The sequence below is a fragment of the Octopus sinensis genome, linkage group LG2 (assembly GCF_006345805.1).
Source record: "Octopus sinensis linkage group LG2, ASM634580v1, whole genome shotgun sequence".
Lineage (NCBI taxonomy): Eukaryota > Metazoa > Mollusca > Cephalopoda > Octopoda > Octopodidae > Octopus > Octopus sinensis.
This window is the reverse complement of record NC_042998.1, coordinates 60597947-60621946: the sequence shown is the minus strand read 5'-3', so window position 1 is coordinate 60621946 and position 24000 is coordinate 60597947. Positions and strand designations below refer to the sequence as shown.

At 36.8% G+C, this 24000-nt stretch overlaps 1 protein-coding gene and 1 long non-coding RNA gene across 7 annotated transcripts in view; one reads left to right on the top strand and one right to left on the bottom strand.

Annotated features, from left to right (window-relative positions):
* LOC115229806 (cytosolic 5'-nucleotidase 3) overlaps positions 1 to 24000 on the bottom strand; it is a 52637-nt gene that overhangs the window by 7302 nt on the left and 21335 nt on the right. For all 6 annotated transcript variants that reach the window (XM_036513572.1, XM_029800103.2, XM_036513566.1 and 3 more), the window contains 3 exons: positions 16534 to 16632; positions 13436 to 13505; positions 9176 to 9222 (listed from right to left, as the gene is read on the bottom strand). In XM_036513572.1, the coding sequence (XP_036369465.1) occupies positions 9176 to 9222; positions 13436 to 13505; positions 16534 to 16575 (159 nt within the window). In that variant the 5' untranslated portion in view covers positions 16576 to 16632. The remainder of the gene's footprint in view (positions 1 to 9175; positions 9223 to 13435; positions 13506 to 16533; positions 16633 to 24000) is intronic.
* Positions 5616 to 17760, top strand: LOC118767990. The gene is made up of 3 exons (XR_005003911.1): positions 5616 to 5626; positions 17315 to 17464; positions 17747 to 17760. It is a non-coding gene; the product is annotated as an uncharacterized LOC118767990 (long non-coding RNA).

Genomic DNA, 24000 nt, shown 5'->3' with positions numbered 1-24000 from the left:
AATCAACACATATTTGCCAACAAGGTACAAGTTTGTTTATTCCGGTAACATAAAAATCTGGACTTTTAGAGCTGATGAACTCTTTGAATCACACTTTCAGCATCAATTTAATTTTCAAACTCCTTCTCTTGCAGGAAACCATCAAAGTGCTTGAAAAAGTGGTAGTTGGTAGGAGAAAGGTCTGGGGGAATAAGCTGGCTGAAGAAGAACTTTGTAGCCAAGTTCCCTCAACTTCTGGAGCATCATTAGTGAAACGTGTGGTTCAACATTGTCATGAAGAATGACTAGCCCTCTTCTGTTGACTAGTCTGGGACAGAGTAGTAGTAGTTTTTCATTCATTTTGGCAATTCCATGGCAATATGTTTCTGCAGTAATGGTTTTTCAGGGTTTTAAGAAGTTATAGTGGATAAGTCCAGCAGTACACCACCAAACAGTCACCATAATCTTTTAGAAGAGCTCGGGGTTTAGGGATGGTTTTCAGAGCTTTATTTTGGTCCAACCACTGTGAAGAATGTTTTTATTGTTGTACAGAATCCACTTTTCATCACAAGTAACAATACGGTTGAGAAACGGATTAGTCTGGTGACAGAGAAGTGATGAGCAAATTTCATATCTCTGCATTTTCTGATTTTCATTCAAATCGTTTGGTACCCATTTGTCTAGCTTTTTTGATTTTCCAATCATATGCAAATGGTTGTAGACAGTTTTCTGGCTAACTTGCAGTTCTTTTGCCAGTTCTAAGTGGTTTTACATGGATCTTTCTCAATGATGGTCTTTAATTGACCGTCATCAATGACAGATGGGCATCCACTATGCTCACAATCTTCAAGGCTCAGGCCTCCACTACAAAATCGTTTAAACCATTTTCGAGCTGACCACTCACTGGTCATTTCCTCACCAAACATTTTGTTGATATAGCAAGCAGTTTCAGCTGCTTTACGTCCTTTTTTGGAGTTGAATAGTAAAATTGTTTGAAAATTACGCTCTGACAGTTCCATGTCAGATGATTGTAACAACAGGGTAAAAAATACCAACGTTAATTTATTGATACATTTGGGCAATCTATGACTGTATTATCAGACAATTGCAAAAAAATGTTTAAAAAAATTCAAAACTCTGCAAAAATCTGGTACAAATTCTTCACAGTTCAAAATATTATTTACTTTTTACTCAACCTAATACGTGTGTGTGTGTGTGTGAGTGTATGTATGTATGTATGTATGTATGTATATATATATATATATATACACACACACACATGTATATATGTACATGCATTATCATTATCATCATCGTTTAATGTCCGCTTTCCATGCTGGCATGGGTTGGATGATTTGACTGAGGACTGGTGAACCAGATGGCTGCACCAGGCTCCAATCTTGATCTGGCAGAGTTTCTACAGCTGGATGCCCTTCCTAATGCCAACCACTCCGAGAGTGTAGTGGGTGCTTTTATGTGCCAGTCAGGCAATATTCGCAACGGCCACGCTCAAATGGTGCTTTTTACGTGAAACACAGGAGCCAGTCCAGTGGCACTGGCAATGACCTCGCTTTTTCACGTGCCACCGGCACAATTGCTAGTAAGGCGACACTGGTAATGATCACGCTTGAATAGTGCTTTTTACGTGCCACCAGCATGGAAGCTAGTCAGTTGCTCAGGCAACAATCACGCTCGGATGGTGCTCTTAGTGCTCCACTAATACGGATGCCAGTCATCGAATTTGATTTCGATTTCTTTGGTTTTAGCTAGGTTGACTCTAAGGCCCTTCGATTCTAATCCTTGCTTCTACACTGAAAACTTCTCCTCACATACACGCACACATATATATATGTAAATATATATGTGTGTGTGTATATATATGTATATATAAAAGGCATTACTAAATTTAAAATTTAAAAATAGGATAATATCTTTATAAGAATTTATCAAATAGCCAGCATGAAAAAACCTCATTAGGGAAAAATTATAATTATTCCCTTTAAATATATTTATTTATATTAAGGGCATTACTACACTTGAATGCCTCACACTACGAAGGACTCTTAAGTCAAAACTACCATAATAAATACAGTGTACCGAAGTGGAGGAATGCAACTCTTGAAGTGAGCCACTTAAAAATAGATTCAGCCGCATATCATATGATTCATAATTAGTGCACAAAATGAAGTGCAGGCATAATCAAGACACATAAAAATCAACATACCAAATGAACATCAAATGTATCCAGCATAGTACATAGAGCTGTTCACTCTTATATATCTGTGCAAGAGGTGGGCTTTTCGAATTGCATATCGGTACACGTGTTACACTTGCGTCGGAAACTAATTAGCACTTCTCAAATTTCTACATTTTCTTACATTTTCTTAATTTAATTAACTTATTATCAGAAACGAACTCGTTTTTAATCAAAACTTTATTAAAACATATCCCAGCACACCACATAATTGTTATTAATCGTGAAATTTAGTCAATATCTTGTTGCTCCTCCTTGGCAGCAATGACAGCTGCTACGTGGGTCGGCATGCTGTCTATGAGTGCCTGCAGGTACTGTGCAGGGATGGCCCCTCATGCAGCAAGAAGTGCCCCAAACAGCTTGTGTCGGTTCCTGTATTGCTGCACATTCAAATCCCTACCCAATCGACTCCAGAGGTTCTCAATAGGGTTCAGATCAGGTGACTGGCCAGCACGTACTCCTCGCCACCAAAGAGGTATCCCGTACTATCTCAACATACTTTGCTGCGTTGATGTTGCCTTCATCAATTGACCGTCATCAATGACAGATGGGCATCCACTATGCTCACAATCTTCAAGGCTCAGGCCTCCACTACAAAATCGTTTAAACCATTTTCGAGCTGACCACTCACTGGTCATTTCCTCACCAAACATTTTGTTGATATAGCAAGCAGTTTCAGCTGCTTTACGTCCTTTTTTGGAGTTGAATAGTAAAATTGTTTGAAAATTACGCTCTGACAGTTCCATGTCAGATGATTGTAACAACAGGGTAAAAAATACCAACGTTAATTTATTGATACATTTGGGCAATCTATGACTGTATTATCAGACAATTGCAAAAAAATGTTAAAAAAAATTCAAAACTCTGCAAAAATCCGGTACAAATTCTTCACAGTTCAAAATATTATTTACTTTTTACTCAACCTAATACGTGTGTGTGTGTGTGTGAGTGTATGTATGTATGTATGTATGTATATATATATATATATATATATATATACACACACACACATGTATATATGTACATGCATTATCATTATCATCATCGTTTAATGTCCGCTTTCCATGCTGGCATGGGTTGGATGATTTGACTGAGGACTGGTGAACCAGATGGCTGCACCAGGCTCCAATCTTGATCTGGCAGAGTTTCTACAGCTGGATGCCCTTCCTAATGCCAACCACTCCGAGAGTGTAGTGGGTGCTTTTATGTGCCAGTCAGGCAATATTCGCAACGGCCACGCTCAAATGGTGCTTTTTACGTGAAACACAGGAGCCAGTCCAGTGGCACTGGCAATGACCTCGCTTTTTCACGTGCCACCGGCACAATTGCTAGTAAGGCGACACTGGTAATGATCACGCTTGAATAGTGCTTTTTACGTGCCACCAGCATGGAAGCTAGTCAGTTGCTCTGGCAACAATCACGCTTGGATGGTGCTCTTAGTGCTCCACTAATACGGATGCCAGTCATCGAATTTGATTTCGATTTCTTTGGTTTTAGCTAGGTTGACTCTAAGGCCCTTCGATTCTAATCCTTGCTTCTACACTGAAAACTTCTCCTCACATACACGCACACATATATATATGTAAATATATATGTGTGTGTGTATATATATGTATATATATAAAGGGCATTACTAAATTTAAAATTTAAAAATAGGATAATATCTTTATAAGAATTTATCAAATAGCCAGCATGAAAAAACCTCATTAGGGAAAAATTATAATTATTCCCTTTAAATATATTTATTTATATTAAGGGCATTACTACACTTGAATGCCTCACACTACGAAGGACTCTTAAAGTCAAAACTACCATAATAAATACAGTGTACCGAAGTGGAGGAATGCAACTCTTGAAGTGAGCCACTTAAAAATAGATTCAGCCGCATATCATATGATTTCATAATTAGTGCACAAAATGAAGTGCAGGCATAATCAAGACACATAAAAATCAACATACCAAATGAACATCAAATGTATCCAGCATAGTACATAGAGCTGTTCACTCTTATATATCTGTGCAAGAGGTGGGCTTTTCGAATTGCATATCGGTACACGTGTACACTTGCGTCGGAAGCTAATTAGCACTTCTCAAATTTCTACATTTTCTTACATTTTCTTAATTTAATTAACTTATTATCAGAAACGAACGCGTTTTTAATCAAAAATTTATTAAAACATATCCCAGCACACCACATAATTGTTATTAATCGTGAAATTTAGTCAATATCTTGTTGCTCCTCCTTTGGCAGCAATGACAGCTGCTACGTGGGTCGGCATGCTGTCTATGAGTGCCTGCAGGTACTGTGCAGGGATGGCCCCTCATGCAGCAAGAAGTGCCCCAAACAGCTCGTGTCGGTTCCTGTATTGCTGCACATTCAAATCCCTACCCAATCGACTCCAGAGGTTCTCAATAGGGTTCAGGTCAGGTGACTGGCCAGCACGTACTCCTCGCCACCAAAGAGGTATCCCGTACTATCTCAACATACTTTGCTGCGTTGATGTTGCCTTCGACGGCATAGAGCCGCCCAACACCACTGTAGCTGAACGCCCCTCACACCATCAGACCACCCCCACCATGCTTCATGGTGAGCAAATCAAGGGTGCTAATTAATTTCTGACGGTAGTGTATATTCAGAATTATTCAGCACTGAATATATTCCAGTTAAATTTAAAATTTAAAAATAGGACAAAATCTTTATAAGAATTTATCAAGTAGTCAGCGTGAAAAAACCTCATAAGGGGAAAATGAGGCATTCAAGATTTTTATCCTATTTTAAAATTTTATACAGATTATAAAGATTTTATCCTATTTTTAAATTTTAAATTCAACTGGAATATATTCAGTGCTGAATAATTCTGGAAATACACATGTACCGAGATGCAATTCGAAAAGCCTGCCTCTCACATAGACATATAAGAGTGAACAACTCTAATGTGTTATGTTGGATACATTTGGCGTTCGTCTGGTATGTTGATTTTTGTTCATTTTTATGTGTCTTGATTATGCATGCACTGTCAATTAAAAAGTGCATTTTGTGCACTAATTATGAAATCATATGTGGCTGAATCTGTTTTTAAGAGTTGCATTCCCTCGTGTTTGGTACACTGTATTTATTATGGTAGTTTTGACTTTAAGAGTCCCCTCATAGCATGAGGCATTCAAGTGTAGTTATGCCCTTAATATAAATAAATATATCTAAAGGGAATAATTATAATTTTTCCCTTATGAGGTTTTTTCACGCTGACTACTTGATAAATTCTTATAAAGATTTTATCCTATTTTTAAATTTTAACTTTATATATATCATCATTGTCGTTTAATGTCTGCTTTCCATGCTAATGATATGAATACATACAGTTTCCATCAACCAGTTCTGCTGAAAAGGTATTGGTTGGTCCAGGCTCATGGTAGAAAACACTTGTCCAAGGTGTTGGATTGTTGACTGAACGCAAACCACACGATTACAATGTGAACTTTCTATCTACATGGCCAGATGTCTGTACACGTGAGTATGTATGATTTATCTGTCACTGTTTGACATAACAGTCAGTTCCTAAATTTCTTTTATTCATAATATAAGAACTCAAGTTGTGATGGCTTTGTTAAGCTCTAGCACTAAATAAACCACCTTACTGTCAGTACTACAGTATGCGTCCTTTGACACCAGAGTAAGCCATTTGAGCAGTCAAAAGTCTTTTAATCCTTAGATGGCCACACAAGAGTGACACAAATGAATTTGTTCAATTATTTGTAATTCTAATTGAAATTTCTATACTTTTTGTAAGCTAATTGTGATAATAGAATACTAAGGTTCAATGACTCCTTGTTTTACATATTATAAATAATGAATTAGCATATGCTAAAGAATCAGGAAAAATGCCATGCAATATTTAGTTTTGACTCTTATATTCTGAGTTCAAATCCAGCTGAAGTCAACTTTTATCTTCCATCATCTTTCTATGTACATATTGACTAATGCTGTTGGCATATTCAACTACTGTATATAGTGGCCTGGTCAGATGTTCTGTAACGAGCAGCTGCCAAATGATGTCAGATAAAAGAGGGGCCTATAGCCACTCCGGCTGCACAGAGCTAATTTACTGAAAATTACTAGTAATGGTTAGTGTTGCGACTTGGAGGTGAGATGTTAGTGAGCACAATACAAATGCAAGGGGAGGAACAAGTGAATGGAGGTGGTAATATATTATCCCCTCCCAAATAAGGCGGTGAGCTGGCAGAAATGTTAACATGCTGGACGAAATGCTTAGCGGTATTTTGTCTGTTTTTACATTCTGAGTTCAAATTCCACTGAGGTTGACTTTGCATGTCATCCTTTCGAGGCCGATAAATTAAGTATCAGTTGCACATTGGGGTCGATCTAATTGACTGGCCCCCACTTCCCCCAGAATTTCGGGCCTTGTGCCTAGAGTAGAATAGATTATATTGTCTAAAATGAATGGAAAATATGTTATGAGGAAGCTATAATAACTATAAATATCCTCATTATCTGGGTTGGATGGCAATATAAATATATTAGCAACTGTTTTAATGTTAGGAAGCAAATTCACTGACATTATGATTGTTTCATAAAGGAATGGTGTGAAAAATAATTTTACATGGTTATTAAATTTTAGCTAAGTGAAGAACATAGACAGGACTCTTCTGGAAATGTACTGGTTACAAGAGAAGGTACAGTGGGACACAGAACAGCTCTAGTCTATCTTCCTATTCTGTCTCACTTTCCAAATAACAACATATACATCAATGATATTACATGGGTGAAGATACATACATTTTACACATAACTGAAGAAACATATATTACGTGAGCAGAGATACACAAACACTACACATGGATATAGATAAATACATATTACTTGTTAGTGCAAGCATACTAGTATCACTTATGATTACAGGTACATAGTTATCCATTGCAGGTGCAAATGTACACATATTTGTGAATGTAAATACACACATATACTTTCTAGGTTTAGATGCAGATGCAGACACAGATATCCCTCCTGTACTTTTGCAACCCTGCATAGCTGTTTGGACCCTTTCTGAGAAAACTTCATAGCTAGTGCACACTAATTTAAGTCAAGCTATCATAAGTGAATGTCACTGAAATCTGCAAACAGAACCATTGCTGAAGTAAATGGAGCTGTTCCTTATATTTACAGAACTTTTCTTCTGGACCCAAAACTAAAATATCCAGAGATATGTTCAGCATGAAAACTGATGTAGTCAATTAAGAAGTTTTAATTAATCAAAATCACAGTGAAGTAAAGAGAAAGAATCAATAGCTCAACACTTGTTGTGTTAATAAAATTAATTTCGAGTTGAACCATCGAAAATTTGTCGAGTTTTTTTGAAAGTCATTACATTTTTGTGCATGTGCTAAATAACCATTAATCTTCACAACAGTGCATAAAGTATCAAAGCCAAGGGAAACAACCCTAATTAAAATATCAGTGTTGTCTCCACTACCTCTCTACTCAGAATTGATTATTTAGAATTTTTTTCAAAACTATGGCCGTAGCTGTGAATGATTACAATTTCTTAGTCCAGTACAAACTCTTTAACATTCACATTACTTGGTCAAATGCAATGCTTATTTATCCACATTGTTTTGAATAAATTATGTAGTATAGGCGCAGGAGTGGGTGTGTGGCATGTAGCTTGCTTACCAACCACATGGTTACAGGTTCAGTCCCAGTGCATGGCACCTTGGGCAAGTGTCTTCTACTATAGCCTCGGGCCGACCAAAACCTTGTGAGTGGATCTGGTAGACAGAAACTAAAAAAAGCCTGTTGTATATACATATATATATATACACATACATACATACATATATATATATATATATATATATATATATATATATACACATCTACATAAATACACACACACACATATATATGAATGTATATATTTATGTGTCTCTGTATTTGTCCCCCCTCCCACCTGCCATCGCTTGACAGCCGATGCTGGTGTGTTTATGTCCCCATAACTTAGCGGTTCAGCAAGATAGACCAATAGAAAAAGTACTAGGTTTGCAAAGAATAAGTCCCGGGGTCGATTTCTTTGACTAAAAGCCCTTTAAGGTGCTACTGCGGCATGGCTGCAGGTAAATGACTGAAACAAGTAAAAGAGTAAAAGAGAATATATACAAAAATGGATAACACATCCCTGTAAGCATAAAATGTATATCCCTATTTTCTATTGTTAAAAATATCCCAAATTGCAACAGTTAGCAGTTAAGCTTGCATCCACGTTCCAGAAAAAAAATGAGTTGAGAATAAACTTATATACCGTAGGATTTCAGTTTTCAAACATATGTCTTATCCTCATTTAGTTCTATTTTGTATATTAACAGAGGTGTATACTTAGTGATGGACAAATAAACAAAATGAAATAAGAATCACAAAGGTCATCATCCTTATTTCATAAATTCAGATCTTACAGAGGTTCTTGAGCAAAATATTTAACTATGCTTGCTTGCTTGCATGCTTCCCCCAACTATCACACACACAAAAAAAAAGAAAAGCCAAATATATTTTATAGCTGAATAATTAATGGAGTAAAAATATCCAGCTGAAAGCTTGACTATTTCATTTTCCAACATGGAGTTAATGCAGGAGCCTCTACAAGGTTGGTCAACTTGCTAGAAATAGAAAACCCTTACAAGTCACAGCCTATCATCTCGACAAAAAGAAAAAAGAAAAAAAAAAAAGAGTTGCATTAGATATGCAAAAAAGACGAAATGATCATAGTCGGAACACCATTAATCATAGGTCTGTTTGATCAAGACGGATCTCTGTTATTAGCGACAACATAAACAACAATAGCAATACAAGCATGGAAAAATGGATGTTAAAAAACAGTTTATGACCAAAAAAAGGACCCAAAAAATCCCCATTTTTGTCTTTTTCTTTTTTACCTTTACACGGAAATCATCTGGCAGATATGAACTATTATCCAGGACACCTATGGAAAATAAGGGAATGAAAATAATCTGTTAAGTTTGTCAAAGAATTAGGGAATTCAAATAAAAACTAAAAGCTTTTTCTGTGTCCCTTAAAACCTTTAGTAATTTTTACATAATTTTTTTTTTGATACGGTTACATAGTTCCAGAGATTTTGCAAATATTCACAGCAGGATTAAGTCATTAAAGAATGCCACAGTATTGAAATATGCAGACGACATCAAGCTGTACCTTGAAATCAAGAGGACAGATCCTGATGTCTACAACTCTTTCCTGCAATCAGACCTAGACACAATGCAGCAATGGATCACAGACTGGCAACTGAAACTGGCTGGGACAAGTGTACCACCATGCATTTTGGGAGAAAAAACCTGCGTTCACATACTCCCTCACAACACTGATATCAAGAAATCCTCTTGCGAGCGTGACCTAGGCATCACTGTCAGCAGTGATTTGCGTTGGTCAAAGCATATCTCTAAGATTGTCAGGAAGGCCGAGGGTGTCTGGCATCACTCAGCAGGTCTTTTGTTAGCCGCTCTCCAGCCATCTATTTAAAACTGTAACAGCTATGGTACGACCACACTTGGAATTCGCATCATCAGTTTGAACCCCTATCTTGCACAGAACATGACCTCCTGGAATCTGTCCAGAGACGTGCAACCAAAGCATACCCTCCATCAGACACCTACCATATTCTGAGCGCCTTGTTTCCCTGGGCATGGATTCACTGAAGCTCCGGCGTTTGGCGACGGACTTGGTAAACACCCACAAAGTTATAAACCACCTCACCAACAACAACATTGAACACCTTTTTGATCTCCATGTGTCTAACACACGTGGACATGCCTACAAAGTCAGAAAACAATACAGCTCCCATGACTTTCGGAAACATTTTTTCACGCTCAGAGTTGCTGAAGCATGGAATAACTGCCTGCGTCAGTTGTTGATGCCATGACACTGCATCTTTAAGGCCCTCATGCTTTCGAAATCTGCCGAAACTACACCTGATTATATATACACTTTAGATGAGTTGTAGTGCACCTGAGCACTGTACACAATTATTATTATTATTATTATTATTATTCTCCACTTCAGAATAGTTTTGTTTTGGAAGGACATCAACAGAAAAGAGGAATCTATGCAGTTCTAGAATTCCACCACAAAGAAAAAAAAAAACGAAAAGAAACAAACAAAGCAAACACAAATTGTAGTGAACTAATGCAAACAAAATAGAAATTTATTTGTAAAAATAAGGTGAGAAGTTTGTGTGTTGCAAAAGGAGGTGAGTAACATTTCAAGTGCAGCCCTTCATTGACATCTCTCTCTCTCTCTCTCTCTCTCTATATATATATATATATATATATATGACACCCGTGCCAGTGACACGTAAAAAGCACCATCCGAACGTGGCAGATGCCAGTGCTGCCTGACTGGCGTCTGTGTCGGTGACACGTAAAAGCACCAACCGATCGTGGCCATTTGCCAGCCTGCTCTGGCCCCTATGCCAGTGGCACGTAAAAAACACCCACTACACTCACAGAGTGGTTGGCATTAGGAAGGGCATCTAGCTGTAGAAACATTGCCAAATCAGACTAGAGCCTGGTGCAGCCTCCATGGCTTACCAGACCCCGGTCGAAACGTCCAACCCATGCTAGCATGGAAAACATACATTAAATGATGATGATGATGATGATATATACATATATACATACATATACATACACACACACACACGTGTTCTTGAGCAAGGCACTTTATTTCACGTTGCTCCAGTTCACTCAGCTGTAGAAATGAGTTGCGACGTCACTGGTGCCAAGCTGTATCGACCTTTGTCTTTCCCTTGGATAACACTGGTGGCGTGGAGAGGGGAGGCTGGTATGCATGGGCGACTGCTGGTCTTCCATAAACAACCTTGCCCGGACTTGTGTCTAGGAGGGTAACTTTCTAGGTGCAATCCCATGGTCATTCATGACCGAAGGGGGTCTTTACCTTACCCTTTATATATATATATATATATAAAGATAGAAAGATTTTTCGTTTTGGGATTTGGTTTCCAAGATTTTTCATGTGAGTTCATGTGTAGAAGGAAATTTTGTTGTGCCTGAGGAGAGCCATTCTCTTTCAGTGCCTTATTTAACACACTCACCAGTAAAGTTTCTACTCATTTACTTATTTATTTTCCTAAAATTTTCGTTGCGTCTTGCAAGCTTTTCAATAGTCATTGAGAGTCAACAACTATAGAAAATGTTACAAGATGCAACGAAAATTCTAGAAAAATAAATAAGTAAATGAGTGGAAACTTTACTGGTGAGTGTGTTACATTATAAGGCACTAAAAGAGAATGACTCCTCCCCAGACACAACAAGATAGATAGGTAGACAGACAGATAAACACACACACATATATATAAACATATATACACACACACATATAAACATATACATACATACATACAGACAGACACACATATCATCATCATTAAACGTCCATCTTTCATGCATGCATGGGTAGGATGGTTGACAGGAGCCAGCCAGGTAGAAAATGTACCCAAGGCTACTGAGTCTGTTTTGGCAGCAATTTTACAGCTGGATGGCCTTCCTAACACCAACCAATCCACAGAGTGGACTCAGTGCTATTTATGTGGCACTAGCACAGGCAAAGTTAGTTTTTGCAAGATTTTTACAGGTGGGTGCCTTTCCAGACGCCAACCACATTAGTGTGGATTGGATGCTTTTAACGTGGCACCAGTACGTGCAGGGTAACCAAGTAACTCACAAGACAAGGAATTATGAGAGGAGCAGGACATTTGTGTCAGAGGATGAAAGTTAGAGTGTGACAAAGAGACAGAGAGAAAGAAGCAGGTGTCTTGCCACAACAGAGGAAGTGACCCAGTATCAAATGATGAAAGGTTAGAGTGTAACAGAGAAATAGAAAAGCAGAAATAGGTGTCTAGACATAGAGGAGGTACATGGTGAGAGAGAGAGTAGGAAACAGAAAAAGTTTAAGAGAGAGCAGAAGAGAGATGGTCTAGTGCTAGGGTATACTCACAAGTAAGAAGAATATGAGCGTAGAACCTGGTTAGAAAAATAGGGTGGGGGTGTGGGGAGCAGTGATACAGAGAGCACAGCAGGGAGAGCAAGAAAGGGAATTGGAAAACAATCATAATTTTTGAAGAGGAAATGTGAGGAAGAGAAACATGCAATTAGAAGAGGAGTTGTAGTTTGATTTCTTAGGGTAGAGTGGGGGAAAGTGTGTTGTTACATGTGGGTGGAGCACAATTCTTCAAGCACTCAGTTTCATGGATGTGTCTTCCCTAGGACCTCACATAAAATGTCCTGGTCTACTGCCATTTCCTCTGAGAGCCCCAACATCCTAAGATCAGTCCTCACCACATACACACACATACATATCATCATCATCATTTAATGTCCAATTTCCATTTTCCATGCTGGTATGGTTTAGACTGTTTGACAGGATCCAGCAAGCAGCAGGTCTATACTTAGCTCCCGTATCAGCTTTAATATGGCTTCTGTGGTTGGATTTCCTTCCTAATGCAAGCTCCTTTTTACAGAGTGTACAGAGGTGCTTTTTTTCTTGCATTAGTGAAGTTGCTATGGAACTTGCAAAGCAGTAAAGGAGAAAAGAGAAGAAAAAAACTCAACCACCAAATGTGTGGGGAGGTTGGAAGAACTGGAGTAGGGGAAGTGGTTTTATACTAAATGTTGGAAGACTAAGGTATGACAGAGGCACAAGCATAAGTGTCTCTTACTATGGAAGGGATACATGACTACCACACATTATACAGAGGTAGGTGGAAATAGTCTCTCTCTCATCGTCATCACCAACATTTAACATCTGTTTTCCTTCCTGGCATGGGTTAGATGGCTTGACAGAAACTGGCAAGGCCAGGGGCAGCACCAAATTCCTTAGTCTGTTTTGACTTGGTTTCTGTGGTTGAATGCCCTTCGTACTGCTGACCACTTCACAGAGTGTGCTGGGTGCTTTTTATGTGGCACCAGCATCCACACCAATGCTTTTTACTTGGAACCTTGGTTTTAGGATCTCAATTCTGCTGTGGTGGGTGAGTTTTCTCAACACTGACAAAAACCAATTAGGATATGGAAAAAAAAAAGATTCTTAAAACCTTCTTGATTCAATCATACACAGGTTATCAACAATTAATTTGTGAATATAATAATAAGAATAATACTCACCATGACATGAATCACATCGTTTGTTTTGATATGAATGCATGGTTAGTGTCTGGTCAAAGTCTGTTACAATCTGTAAGAAACAAGAAAGAAAGTTACTGTGTTGAGGGCAAACAAAAGACATGAAGAGGAATAAATAATTTACGTAATTACGCATAATCAGTTTGTTTACAACAGATGTCATATAATTTTTGAAGCTAATTTTCTCCAATAAATTTTAACTTCATATAAGGCTTGGCTGTCAATATGATGAAAAAATCGCGCTTTTGGTACTCATACAGTTCCTGGAGGCCCTTTAAAAGAAACAGGTTTTTCAAGGGAGCATACAGAACATCTCTCTAACCCATTAACATAAGGCTTGGTCTTAGAAAGGATCTTCCATCTAATGTTGTAGTTGATGTTTGCATCCTCCTAAGTCTCCATATTGACACTGAAAGTGTTGTTCTATGTCTCTTCTTGGGGTACCTAGGGGTAGAATGTTAGTTGTTGTATCTGGATTCAATAACTCAGCCAGGAAACCCAGGATATCTGAATTTCACTTTTTGTGTTTCTTATCTTTACTCTTCTGACTAAATGGTAAAATAAAAACCCTTTCCACTTCTAGTTTCTTTCTTTTCTCTACAATCCTCTCATCTCTTTCTCTCTCTTTCCCTCGCCCTCTGTTTCCTGTTGTAGTCTTTCTTTTGTTCTGTCTTTTGGAAGCTTTGTAAATTTGCAATCAAATATCAAAGAAATGTCTAGGAGCAAACACCTAGCTCAGAAGAGAGGAAGCTCTGAGCTATACAAGACAACCTCTCTAGTCCTAGATGTGATTCATTTATCTGAGACACTTAAGTTGGTAACTGAAATCACCCAGGATATTATTTCAAAGCCTGGAAAATAATCCTCAAGAAAGCAAAAGGTGTATCCCAAAATGCAGCAAAGCTTTCTAACTCATTGCCAAGGCAGTCTGTGGAATCTTACCTACTACTTCTCTACCAAGATGGCTCTTAAGTACTTTCACAGATAAAGCTAGTATTTTCTATCCATGTTAATTCAAAGTCCATACACATGAAATGCAAAGTTCTCCTAAACTATCTTCTGCATTTTATAGTTCTGACAAGCACATACATGCAACTCACAAATGGGAAACTTCTCTGTTCCTCAAGTACAAGGTGATAAGTTTAATTTTGACTAAACTCTTCAATCTTTCTTTCTCTGCAAGAATCTATCTCAGTCTATGAAACCATGCTCAAGTGTGTTCTACTTTCAAGAAAGATAAATGCTCAGACCCGGCCAACTACTAACTTATTGCTCACTAAAATTCAACATCTCTAAGATATCAATAATATTATAAACAATTAATTCCTTTATCAGTTTGAGTTTCTCTCTCTCTCTCTCTCCCCTCAATGATCAGTGTGGTTTCCATAGAACCATATCTGCCAGAGACATGCTTTCTTATACCATACACTATTGGTCTTCTCCTTTGAGTACTTTGGCAAAAAGACTTGTTATCGCTGTTAATAACAAAAGAGTCATTGACGTTGTCTGATGAGAGAAAATTGTTTCTCATCTCATGCCACACCACTTTGTAACTGTGGCTGATGGTGTATTCTACTATTTATACTCCAACAACTCTGGTATACTCCAATGTATACACATACACTTCTTTCTGTTCATTAATAACATGCTTGCTGTCACTTTAAAAAGTGAAGGCATGTGGGAAAATTTTTCAGGTTACTGCACTAATGATCACAAGATCATGATTTCAAATCCTGAACCAGGTAGTGTGTTGTGTTCTTGAGCAAAGCACTTCATTTCAAGTTGCTCCAGTCCACTCATTTGTAAATGTGTAACCCTGTGATGAACTGGCATCCTATTCAGTGGTACTGTTGAGATTGTGGTCACTTATATGCCATGGAAACCAAGTAACCAGCCTTATGAGTCCTAGGGACTTGAGACAGTAATGTTCAAGGGTTGATGATGGTGATGATGTCATTTCACATAGCATACATTTCTATGAAGAACACTACACTTCACTTCTTAACTTTACTCATACACATGAAACATCCACATTAAATCTAGGTATCTAATGCCAGAATGGTACTGCCTCCTTAAACAGAATTCTTGAAAACACCTTTCAATAGACTGCAGCCTAGTTTTCTTTTGCACAAAGACGCAATCATTACACACATATCAATGAAACAAACTTTGCAATACATTATCTCCATGAGTGAGCAACACACAAGCAAAAGCATCAAGTTACTGTAAGTGTCACAATCATTTATGATTCCTCATGGGAAAACTCATACACGGAGGAGTGCCAAAACTGCAGAGTGACAAAGTACTTTCAGCCTTAATTAGCTACTGGCCTCTGAAAGCTTGAGTAGGGGTCACAGTGGAGCACTGCCGGCATATTTGGAACAAACTGCGTTTACACAAACAAATAACTTAGAGCAAATCCATAAAGATGAAGGAATACGAAAAAATTTTAAATCATTATCTCTCTTTTTTTTTTCACTTTATAGACTGGTCATCAGACATCTTACATTAGCCTTGTTTCACAGACAGTCCTACACTTTTAAGTAGAAGTCTTTTAAGGAGATTTATGACTGACCGTGAGAGAGATTCCAGTATGTAGTTAATCTAAATTGTCTCCATGGAGAACAATATTATGCATGTTCCCTTTCATTTAGGTCCACTATTCATCAACTGCAGGCAAGTTAATTGGGTAACCTAAGAATAATGTACTTCACAATACAAAAGTTGCTGTGTTAAACCTTTTGTAACCATATTTCTTTTGAAATACATTGCTGTTGATAATTTTAAAATAATGAAGAATTCAGTAAAATGACATTGTCATTATTGAGCTGGGGTTTGAAAATTGGAGGGAAGGTTTTAATTTAGATTACTTTAAACAGAAAGTTTGAATCATAAATATGAGGTGCCTCAGGTGAATTGGTACCAAACGGCTTAAGATATTGACTAAAAGGGTTAAGGTATTGGATTATTTACCCAGGGCTTATGCATAATCCAAGGGTAAATAGTTCAGTAATTTAGCCTTGGAACCCTTGTGCCTTATACGAAGATACATGAAGAGAAAGTGAGAATATCTGGTATACCTGCAACTTATCAGGTCCATCTGAGATGAATTTCTTTACCATCTGGTTGATTTTATCAACATTAGCAATACAAACATTTCCTGAACTCAGTTCTGGGAACTGAAGAATAAAAAGAAAAGAAAAGTATAACAATATAGAGAAATATGCAATATTAAGAAAGGTACTGTATAATAAAATACAAGAAATTAAATTCATTAAAATTCAATCAAAAACTATATATACATACATATATATATATATATATACATATGGTAAATTTGAAAAGAGAACATAAAAATAGAATAATAGGAATTTTAAGAAATGAATGTTAAGTAAATTTGAAATCTCATCCCATATTAGGGATGGCTGATTCTTTTTTGACGCCATTTAATGCCTACGCTAAAAAAAAAAATTAAATACCAGAAACAATTATTATCTATATATTAATAAGCTAAGGCCGAATGCATCATGCTGTCACATGGTTAATTGAAGGAAGAGGTGAAAAGCAAGAGTTAAAGAGGGAAAGAGAAGAGTTAATGATGTGAGTTAGAAATACAATTTTTAGCAGAGTAGTGATACTCTAGTGGAAAAGCAGATTGAGAGAGTACATTGGCAGTTATATTGAGAGCGAGAGGCAGATAAAGAGAGAGCGAGTAGTGACACTATGCCAGCCGATGTAATATGCTGTGACATAGTGGAAGTGAGAGATGAACAGAAAAAGAGAAATGATAATGATGTGAAGAGAGAAATGACATGGTTAAAAATTAGTTGAAGTAAGAGGTAGAGAGAAAAAGAGAGAAAGAAATATAAAGTGTTTAGCAGAGGGAAATTTTAAACGTCATATATTATAGTGACTGACACGAAAATACCATTTTACTATTCAGTCTTTTATATCTTCTATCTGTCAATCTATTTATCTATTCACATAAACAAATGCATGTACAAGTCAACGGTAGACAGAAAGCTTATGATAGATACAGATTTTTCAATGAAAGTGAAATAACTAAGCAAAATAAGTGGATGTTATTTTTTTTAAATCTGAGGAGCAAAAAGAAACATCAACAGCGAGAAAAGTAGATATGTAACAAACAACTGAAATGAAATGAAATGAAAATAATCTTGATTGGCAACAACTTAGATTGAGCTTTGTTACTGAAAACTAGAGTGGTGGTGGTGGTGGTGTGGTGGTGGTAGCGATAATGGTGATGATGATAGTGGAGGTGGTAGTAGTGAGTGGATGGTGAAAAGTGTATTTTTTTTTTATTATTGAACTAAATTTTTTATATCACCTATCATTTAATGGATATGTATAAGTTTAATTATTTATGATCTGCTTGCTTGAAAATTGATATTTACTAATAAAAATATGAATGACACACAAAGTAAGCTAACAAGAGAGAGAATGAGATGGCATAGGCAATGGTGTGAAAAGAAACAGGGTCGAATCACTACAACAAGCAAGGGAGTAGAAGAAGCATGTAGAAGGGAAAATATGAATCAAAGAGAATACAGTTAGTATTTACAACAGATAAGAGAATGAGTTCCAGATAGATTAGAAAATGAAAATGAGAAAGAATGTCAACAAAAAAAAGGATCAAATAGGGACAGAAAAAAACGAAATGGACTTGGACCGGAAATGGAAAATGACAAAGGAAACGGTATAGGAATGGTAGATGAGGAGTTCAGCTGCTGTGGAAAGGTGTTTGCTAGTTACATCAGGCTGAGAATCCACCAAGGGAAGGTGTGTCAGAAGAAAGTATTTCAACAACGTGGGTTGATAAACCATAAGACGTTTGGCCAGAACCCCCTGGAAAATAACCATAGCAAGGTTCATTCAACAGTTGAATTGGATCAGTCAAAAAGACTGATAGGTGTGAAGAGGACAAAGATTAAGTGGCCAAAAGCAAATGACGCAGTGAGTTATAAAAAATTTGACAACGAGGTAGCAAGAATGATGGCTTGAAAGTCATAACATGCCGGCAGGAAATAACATCACTAGGTGAGACAAGCTGACACTGAATCAGCTTCACTGACTGACAGGTGACAGTCGTTTAAAGAATGCACGGGCTAAGACTATGAGCCTTCACTAGTCAGTTAAGGTGAGAAAGTATCATGTGACAACTTGCTGGGGCTGCCTGCTGGACCCTAGCGGCAGGTATTTAAAGGGAAAAGTTTGACAAGTCAGTCAGTCACCAGCTGACGATACAGCGAAGAGGCCAGGGAATATAAGAAAGAAGACATGCACCCAACACGAGAGCTGAAGACACCTCCAAAAGCGGGGTCCCCGCCACAGCAAAACAGTAGAGGAGTAGGGGCTGAAACCAGACGTGGTTCCTCCTGATGATGTCTTGTGCTAACTGGATCCTATAAAGGAGCTGTTGTAGTAGCAGACCACGGAACACGGTTGTAATTCCTTGAAAGTTACAACATTGGTGACATGAATATTCTCAGTAATTATAGTGAAGCCTTTAGATTTATAACTGAATCTCTGAACTACTGAGAGAATGGCTAATTCATGCTCCCTTAATTACAGTCTTATCCAGAAGAACTGAAAGGTTTTGTTTTTTTTGGAATGAAAATAATGCAGAATACACAATTTCAAAGGAAGCATACATTTTTATGGCTCTGTATAAACTTCCAATCATCTAAAACATTTCATATTTATCATGGAATTTCTATAGGTACTGCTAGTTATTATTATTGACACTTGTGGTATTAAGATGTATTAGCATTTAAAATGAAAATTTCTTCAGGATATTGGCTATAAAGGAATTTCAGTTACCTGAGTATAGTCTGCAACTAAGAACAGACAAGAAAAAAACAGTTTGTTTGTTAAAGAAAGAAGAGAAAGAGAGAGAGAGAGAGAGAGAGACAGAGAGAGTAGTAGGAGCAGTAGTAATAGAAGCTATAACTACATTTCCATGTTTCAGGATGATTAGCCATATATCTATGCAGAGATATAAGTTAGTAAATATGATTATCACAAGCTCTTTTTTGTAAGCATTACATTCTACATGCTTTCACAAGAATCAGTTATTGGGAAATGGTATCTTTTTATAAAAAATGATAAGAATTACAACACAAGCACAAAAGCAAATATCATATATATATCATCATCATCATCATTGTTTAATATCTGTTTTCTATGCTAGCATGGGTTGGACGGTTCGACCAGGGTCTGGGAAGCCAGGAGGCTGCACCAGGCTCCAGTCTGATCTGGCAGTGTTTCTACAGCTGGATTCCCTTCCTAATGCCAACCACTCTGTGAGTGTAGTCGGTGCTTTTTATGTGCAACCGGCACAGGAGCCAGGAGATGTTGGCACGGGCATGATCGGTTGGTGCTTTTTATGTGACATATATATATATACACCAGAGTAAGCACATAAATATGAAGCAAGGTGAAAAAAATAGTACTCGAATATCAGAGGTAGAGTAATATGCTTTATTAAAAAGCAGCAAAAATATCGCAAAAACTGTTACTCAGAGTTTCATGTTCCCATTCATCGGACAGTTTTGTTTCTAAACAAACTTGTCTGACAAACGAGAATGTGAAACTCTGAGTAACAATTTTTGTGATATTTTTGCTGCTTTTTAATAAAGTATATATATATATATATATGTTTGTATGTATATGTATATATATACACAAAAGGAATAAAGACTACCTTCGATCATGAATGATCATGGGATTGCACCTAGAAAGTTCCCCTCCTGAGCACAAGTCTGGCAAGATTGTTTATGGAAGACCAGCAGTTGCCCATGTGTACCAGCCTCCCCTCTCCATGCCACGGGAAAGGCAAAAGCCGATAGAGCTTGGCACCTGTGATGTCACAACTCATTTCAACAACTGAATGAACTGAAGTAATGTGAAATAAAGTGTTTGGCTCAAGAACACAATGCACAGCCTAGTTCAGCAATCGAACTCACAGCCTCACGGTTGTAAGCATGGCACCCTAACCACTGAGCTATGCAGCTTCACACACACACATATGTGTATGTGTCAAGCTTACGATTGTGAGGTTGTGGTTTCAATTCCTGGACTAGGCTGTGCATTGTGTTCTTGAGCTAGATGCTTTCACATTGCACCACACACACACATGCACATTTATACCATAAAAACCCTTGTAGTTTATGCAGGTGATTTTCAGGATAAAATTTGTTAAAAAAAAACTTCTACTTATGCAAAATTCGCACCTAGAAGTTTTGAGAATGGCCAACATGGGAAAAAGGTTTTTAGTTTAGTTGTATTAAGCATAATTTGACTTACTTCTGATTAGATTTTATTAAATTTTCATTAAATAAAAATAATTTCTGTTTAACAAGTATCACATTGAAAGCTATTAAATTACTAAGTCTTTGTGTTGTTTATAATAAACATTATTTTACATTTCTTGTCCATAAGAGATTATGTCCAATTTTTAGCATATTGCTGTATGTCTTCTCAAATCACGATCACAGGAAAAGCTGATAAATATGCACAGGTGTTGCAAATTAATTAACAAACATCAGCTTGGATGACACTTTACTCAACTGATAGAGGAAGGTGACAGATCAAGCTGATTTGCCTATTCTTGCCGGAACCTTTGATACAGAGTATTGAAATTTTAATCCCTTTCACACTTATTAAATGTCAAGCAAACTTTAAAATTTGACATTACCATTATTGTCAGTTGGGTAGAACTTATGAATCATTTACTGCGAAGGAGAAATTAAATATGTGCTCCATTGCGATAGGTAGAAATTCCAAGCAATGTAAAATATGGCCCAGACCGTGTTTACCAGCATGAATGTCAGACTTCAAAAACTAGTTAACCATCTAGTGGTTTTAGTAAATTTATACAGAAAAAGTAAGCATTATACCGTCCAGTATAAATAAAAGTCAACTTCATTATGCGTATTTAAGCCATTATTTTTTCTGTAGAAACCTATTCTGACATTAAATGAGTCAACTTCTGGTATGAATTTTTACGTTTTGTACGTCTTTTTTCAACAAAAAAAATAAAATTTCAAAACAAATTCTGGAAACAATCTACTCATGTAATTTACACACCCACTAAAGTTTATTTTTACTTTTGTGAAAAAGTGCGTAAATTACATGGGTTTTTACGGTATACATATATTTGTATATTTGATCAGATTTACACCGGTTTTTCCATGTTAGCATGGATTAAATGAAATTTGCCAAGGCTGATTATCTATATCTTGATGTTCTTCCTGTAACCTATTCATAACCTGTTTTCAAAGGAAATGTTTTGTATAGGCTACTGGTCCTCATACAATGAAAGCTGAAACTATGCATTGCTGGACAATGTAAACAAAGTCACTGATTTTTCACTCAGTGTGAAGTCATTACAAACATTAGGCATTGTAATCACTGAAGATCTCTCAGGGCAATCTCATTCACAAACAAGTAAAATCTTCATCCATAAGATTATCCTTCCTCTTCAGAGCCAGAAAATTCCTCAAATCTGAGCAGTTGCTGATTCTCTTCAAAGCTCAAACAAGGTCCATAATTGATTACACTTAAACACATAAACATCCTAGACCATATCCAGCTGATTGTCCAACTTGTAGCTCACAGATGCATTTTATCCTCAGCCTTTTTTTAATACTATTGTCACAATAGCTTCCGTTTTTCAGAGTTAGCACCTACATTCTCAACCCCACTTGACACACCCATCTCTCATTTTTTCTTGCCCATTTTGTATCTCTTCATCCAGGTTCTACAGTAACTTTTATATCCAGTCCTTCTTCCCCAGAATGTCAAACCTCTGGAACTGCTTCCTACCAACATTTTTTTCTGCCAATGTTGACTTTTAGCTAAATATCAACTGCATTGATGTCAGGAATTGTGTCAATGACCTGTACAGGTCATAGACACAGTTCTTTTTCTCCAAACTAAAGCCATAAAGAAAAAAAAATACTGCTTTATACATCATTCACATCGTATCTACAATTCTTAAATACTGAACAAGAAATCTTTTCTGTGAATGCTGGTCTCCGGACATTATATACACATGTTATGAGTTATATAATGCACACCCAATTGTTTATTTTAACCTAGTAAATTCAGTATGGTGTAGTTAAGGGGAACCCCCTGATTTCCATAAAACAAGTGGAAAAAAGAAAATCATGACTGATGACATCTAATATATATTAAGTTGTCTGGAAAGTTCTGAGTGCTTTTAATCTAAATCTTTTAATGCTTCATTAAACACACCTGAAACATAATACAATTAAAACTTTGGCATTGCTTAAAGTGGTAGTGCATCTCTTCTTTGTTCCTGACTAAAAATAGAATTATCTTTCATTCCAGTCACCCTTTATTGACATTTGAAATGGATAATCAAACATTTCATAGCTGCATTGTAATGCTTTTCTTTTTTAAAAAAAGGAGAAAATGTTGCAAAGACTTGCAAAACCATTTGTGAAGTTTATGGTGATGATGCTGCAGGTGAATCAACTTTTTGAAGGTGGTTTGCAAAATTTAAAACTGGAAGATGACAGTCACAGTAGAAGACCTTCAAAATTGTATGAAGATGTTTCGAAGGCAAAAATGGAACAAAATTCAAATATCACGACTAGAGAACATGCAGAGCAGTTGGAAGTTTCTAAAAGTATGGCTCATGAACACCTAGTGAAGCTAGGATACATTTCTCACTATAATATGTGGGTCCCTCACAAACTCTCAGAAAAGAATTGCTTGGACCAGTGTTCTCCTAGTGATATGGTTTTGAAATGGAATGAAAGCATGTCTTTTTTTAAAACAACTTGTAACTGGAGACAAAAAATTGATTTTTGTATGAAAACGTCATACAAAAAAGATTCTGGAGTTTGCGCAAGGATCCCCCAAAACAGCAACCAAAGATGAACATCCATGCTAAAAATGTTATGCTTTGTGTTTGATGGGATGATAAAGGCATTATTTATAATGAGCTTCTCCCACAAAACCAGACCATTAATTCTGATGTGTACCGTCATCAGCTGGCTAATTTGAACCAAAAACAATCAAAGAATTGAGGTCGGAGACTGCTAACAAGAAAGGGGTAGTGTTCCAACAAGACAATGCCTGACCACATGTCTTTGGCTACCCAAACAAAATAACATGAAATGGCTGCGATCTTTTACTACATCCACCATACTCTCCTGATATTGCACCATCCAACTACCACTTGTTTTTGTCTCTACAAAACTCATTGCAAAGAAAAACATTTAACGATTTAGATGGAGTCAAAATGCATCTAGATAATTTTTTCTCTTCAAAACCAGTCAAATCTTATGCTGATGGAATATTTAAGTTACCTGATAGATAGGCAAAAGTCAGTAATAATAATGGAAATTATTTCACTGAATAAAATTTATTGAAAAGTCAATTATTCATATCCCGTTTTGCATATTAAAAAAAAAATGCTCAGAACTTTCTGGATAACCTAACAGAAAGCAATTTTTCTTAAGGCAAGCAGTGATAACATGTGCATGCAAATGAAA